Below are 4799 nucleotides of genomic sequence, written 5' to 3' on the forward strand. Positions count from 1 at the left end.
AAAATATTATTATATTTCTATTTCTAAAATTATTTTATGTATTGTTATCTTAATGATGTTGTGCATCTCTCTTCTTCACAACAGTCCTTCTTGTTTATGAAAATATATACTAATGATGGAAATTATATAGATATGATTACAATTTCTCTATTTCTTATATTATTTTCATGTCCATATCAAGAAAATGAACATTGGGGCGAGAAACCTACCAACCAGCACTAGAAAAATGCAAATCAAGTGCTGCCAAAATTAAACTAGTAATAGTACTACTGTAGTTAAACTATTATTGTTGTAGTCCAAATATCAAACATTAATGCTTATGCATTCTTTTCAAACTCGTGATGGCTTATGCATTATCTTCTGGAGTATACTCTTTCAGATCTTAAACTACAATTTTTTTTCTGGCTCGGCAATTGTCTTCTTTGCCTTTGGGAGCAAAAACATGAAGATGATTTTTCCCCGTATATAGTACAACTGGTACAACTAGTACAAATGGTACATCATCCCTTTCTATAACACAATTTTGACACATACACGAAGATTACACCAACATTTTCATTGGTTATACATCATCATTTTCTATAACATCATTCATACGCTGAAAACAAAAATCAAATATAATCATATTAATTGTAAAGTTGTAGTAATTATACATGTTCTAGTTGTTCTAGTTATACATGTATTTAGACAGATGCAAGTGGGAAAGAGTAGAGTAATATGTATTATTGGTTCAACATCATCTTTTTGTATATCATTAATACACTGAAAACAAAAACTAAATATCACCATACTAGTTTCAAAGTACTATTAATTCGAGTTCTAGTTGCACCAGTTATATTGATTATACTCAATTTAGTTGTACAAGTTATACATTTTCTAGTTGTACTAGTTGTACAAGTTGGAGTTGTACTAGTAATACTCTTCGTTCTTATTTTTTATGAATCTTGTATGTATATGATGAGATCTGGTTTCGAATAAGACATAATGGATTAAAGAAGACTATGGGTTGATCAAATTTGGGATAACATAAAGAAAATCCATAGGTGATTGAAGAAAATTTTGACTTTGCTTTAAAATTGAAGAAGTATCAATGGAGAAAACAATAGAATAAAAAATTAGGGTTTAAATCTGGGTCGGGTTTTGGGTCGAAATTTGGGTCTGGGTCTGGGTAGGATAAGAATGGCATGGATTTGTAAATATGTCTGAGTCTATAGGTTTTTTGGTTATTTCCTCTTGTTTTTGAATTAAATTTAAATGCAAAATGTAAAAAAAAAAAGAGGAGGTCCGTATCAGATTATTATGAACCCTTTTGGTCCATACTAGAATTTGATTCACCTCTGAGAAAGACACTAGAAAAAGGAAACTTTCACTTTGGTCGAATGAAGATTAGCTTTAAGCTTGTATCGTGAGTACTATATAGAGATTATTTCAACGGTCATTGTATCCTTTAATTTTGCAATTGGATGATCAAGATATGATGAGGATGATTAAGAGCATCAATAACGCGGTCTTCTAAGGCCGTCTCTTAGTGTTAATGTCATTAAAAAAAAAGAAAATTAGGTTAAATGCAAAGAAACGTTTCTTATTTAGGGACTACAAGAGACGTATTCTGAGACAGGTGTTGCCCTCTGGACTTTCATCTCTTTGAGAAGAAAGAGAGAATTGAAGCGATCACATCCATGGCGGAAGAGAAGCCGGAGCTTCAGGCTGATTAACGAGACCGGCTAGCACCTTTTCACCGATTAAGTTCCCTCGATCTCTCGAGCTACGATCGGTCTGATTTGATCCGTCATTGTTGAATCAATGGGTAATTGTTGCGGATCGGCGGGATCGTTAGCCAAGAACGATAGCAATAAGCCTACAAAAGGAAGGAAGAAGCAAAACCCTTTCTCCATCGACTACGGTCTCCACCACGGCAATAACGGAGGAGGAAAGATAAAATCTCTCAAGCTTATCGTGCTAACGGATCCAACAGGACGCAAGATCTCGCAGAAATACAAGCTGTAGATATAGAGGATGTTAGGAGAGAAGTCGAGATCATGAGGCATATGCCTGAGCATCCCAACGTTGTTACTTTGAAGGAGACTTATGAGGATGAGCATGCTGTGCATTTGGTTATGGAGCTTTGTGAAGGTGTTGAGTTGTTTGATAGGATTGTGGCGAGAGGGCATTACACTGAGAGAGCTGCTGCTGTTGTCACTAAGACCATCATGGCAGTTGTTCAGGTTCGTCGGTTTTGCTCTTTGTTTATCTCCAGCTTGGTTTATAGATGTTCTATGTCTTAGTTTAAGCTCGTGTGCTGATCCAGTAAGTGTTTTTTCTTCTTCATCTGATTTCCTCTTTCTTGAGAAAGATGATTGATAAACAGCTTGAAGTGAAGAAGGAAGTAGTAGTTGATGTGAAGCAATATTCAGGTGTTGAGCTAATTATCAAGTCTGGTTTTGGTTCTACTCTGCCTTCAAAAGATGATTTGATTAGAACATATGAAAAATTTGGACCTGTTTTCGATTGTTCTTAATGCTATGCTACACTAGGATTAGGCCACTTAATCTCTATGCTGCAGTCAGAAAATGGAAATTGTGGGTTCATGCCATGTATATACAGAGTTTGGGTGATGTCCGCATTTGATGATTCTGATTTGATTTGTGTTTTAATTGATAAAGACAGTTGCTTGCTCTTCTATGAATCTGTCTGTAGTTGTCTTATTTACTATGCTACACTAGGGCTAGGCTACTAAATCTCTATGATGCACTCACAAAATGAAAACCGTGGGTTTTTGCCATGAATATTGAGATTTTGGTGGTGTTTGCCCTAATTTCATTTGTATTAAGTAGTCATTTTGCATGTGATGCATAATAGACTTTTTCTTAGAGGATGTATTTATAATAGTTGTTTGCTCTTCTCTGCATATGTTTTTAATTGTTTTTGTTGTTGTTGTGTGTGTTCCAACTTGGGAGGATTTTCCCTTACTTCAACAAGCCTCTCCACTCTCTGGCTTTCAGATCTTCATTCTCTCTCGAAGATGGTAATTGAATTTCACTTTTTTCCCTCATCCACAATTTGGGAAGATGAATCCTATATCTGAACCGTCAAATGTTATGTTCTGTATTTGGGAAGATAAATCCTATATCTGAACTTTTTTCCTCAAGCTACGCAAACCTTGAGCTGCTTGATTTGAGTGGATATTTTTAAGAACCATAATTAAGAGACTTGCAATAAACCAATTAAATGTTCAAATCTATTTCTAAGTTTCTTAACTCACTTTTACATTTTAAAAACTATTAAAAATTAATTAAAAGATATTTAAGCGGTTTTGGGATAACGATGCACTTATCAACGGTTAGTTTTCAAAGTACAAAGTCGGTTCGATATCAATTTTGCATTTACCGGCTTATAGTGGGCATTATGTTTTTTTTTGTCAAGGAGTGGGCTTTATGTTTATGTTACTTCTGTCCTTGAAAAAAGGTAAACCGGCACCGTCTCATAGCCGTCAATCAGTGACCCACCCTAATTGCAAGACGGTTTGATGCCTTCACGGGCTTATAGTCGGCTTCCCTGACTTATCCCCTAGTCCCCTAGACTATATTTTTGAAGTGATTTTGCCACATGTCCTCTCTACAATCAATTTCACATAACAAATATGACATGGCTAGTGAAATTGATGACATGGCTTCCGGAAAAATATGACATGGATAATTTCATTTAATATTGATTTATATTTTTGGCAAACTTATTAGAATATGGTAATAATTTATATATTACATTTAATATTAATATTTTCTTTTGGTAAACTTTTTTTAAATATGGTAATAGATCATACATCATCTATAAAATAAATATATTCATATATAACATTTCAAATTTTGAAATACTATTATTTTTGTATAATTATGCAATTTGTACTACTAAAGTTTTTTTCTACAATTTTTAAAAAATTTAAATATCTAATCGTAAGATCATTAGTTTTTTATATACCTACAAATTTTATAAATATTGTTTAGGCTAAATTTTTGATAATTATACAATGTTATATCATTTTTATTAGTTTTATAAAAATTGATTTAATATATATATATAATCTATATTAAATATTAGTAAGAAAATAGTAAAATCTATAATATTTAATAAAATTTATTTCTAAATATAAGTTAGATTCAAAAAAATTCTTATTGCACATGGTGCAAGAAAACACCTAGTTTTAATATAAACGGATTGTCATAAACTAATTTCCTATAATATATTTCATTTTGTATATTTTATTATATCATCTCTAATAAAATATAATAAATATAAAATCATTGATTCCAAAATGGAGATAGTTTGTAAATTAAATTAATTTAACTTATTAAATAATTCATACGAAATATTAATGTTTTATCATAAATATATACAAAACCAAATTTAGATAATTATTTATTACAAAATTAATTTAATTATTTCTAAACAAAATATATTAAAATTAATTTATAAATAAATTACGATAACAATAAAAGAATGTTAAAATTAATTATTCATGTGCTTTTTAGAATATAAAAAAATTCAACTACAAAATTTATGTTTGGAAAATGATTATTATTTGAAGGTGTATTTATTAATATTTTATAAAAACGTATAGAAACTATTTCATTAGATCGAGATTTAACCCTAATAAAGGTTAAATTTTTATGGATACATTATTTAGATTTTTATCAAGATGAAGAGAATTGAGCTGCTTTCATATACCCATAATTGGACCTAGGGCTGCGCATGGATTATCCTTCTGGAGATATTTCTGATTTAATTAGTATGATACAGATATT

The 4799-nt window shown here is 31.0% G+C and overlaps 1 protein-coding gene across 2 annotated transcripts; it reads left to right on the forward strand.

Annotated features, from left to right (window-relative positions):
• Positions 1-1482: 1482 nt before the first annotated feature.
• LOC106340693 (calcium-dependent protein kinase 32-like) lies at positions 1483-3209 on the forward strand. Of its 2 annotated transcripts, none has more exons than XR_001269489.1 (2): positions 1483-2225; positions 2350-3209. XR_001269489.1 is itself a non-coding variant. In XM_013779542.1 (2 exons), exons 1-2 carry the CDS (start codon positions 2040-2042, stop codon positions 2516-2518), a joined length of 351 nt encoding a protein of 116 aa, XP_013634996.1. In that variant the 5' UTR covers positions 1491-2039; the 3' UTR covers positions 2519-3209. The 2 variants fall into 2 exon arrangements, 1 of the variants encoding a protein (XP_013634996.1); XM_013779542.1 differs by having other exon boundaries at positions 1491-2225; positions 2354-3209.
• Positions 3210-4799: the final 1590 nt, after the last annotated feature.

Source organism: Brassica oleracea, chromosome C4 (genome assembly GCF_000695525.1).
Source record: "Brassica oleracea var. oleracea cultivar TO1000 chromosome C4, BOL, whole genome shotgun sequence".
Taxonomy (NCBI): domain Eukaryota; kingdom Viridiplantae; phylum Streptophyta; class Magnoliopsida; order Brassicales; family Brassicaceae; genus Brassica; species Brassica oleracea.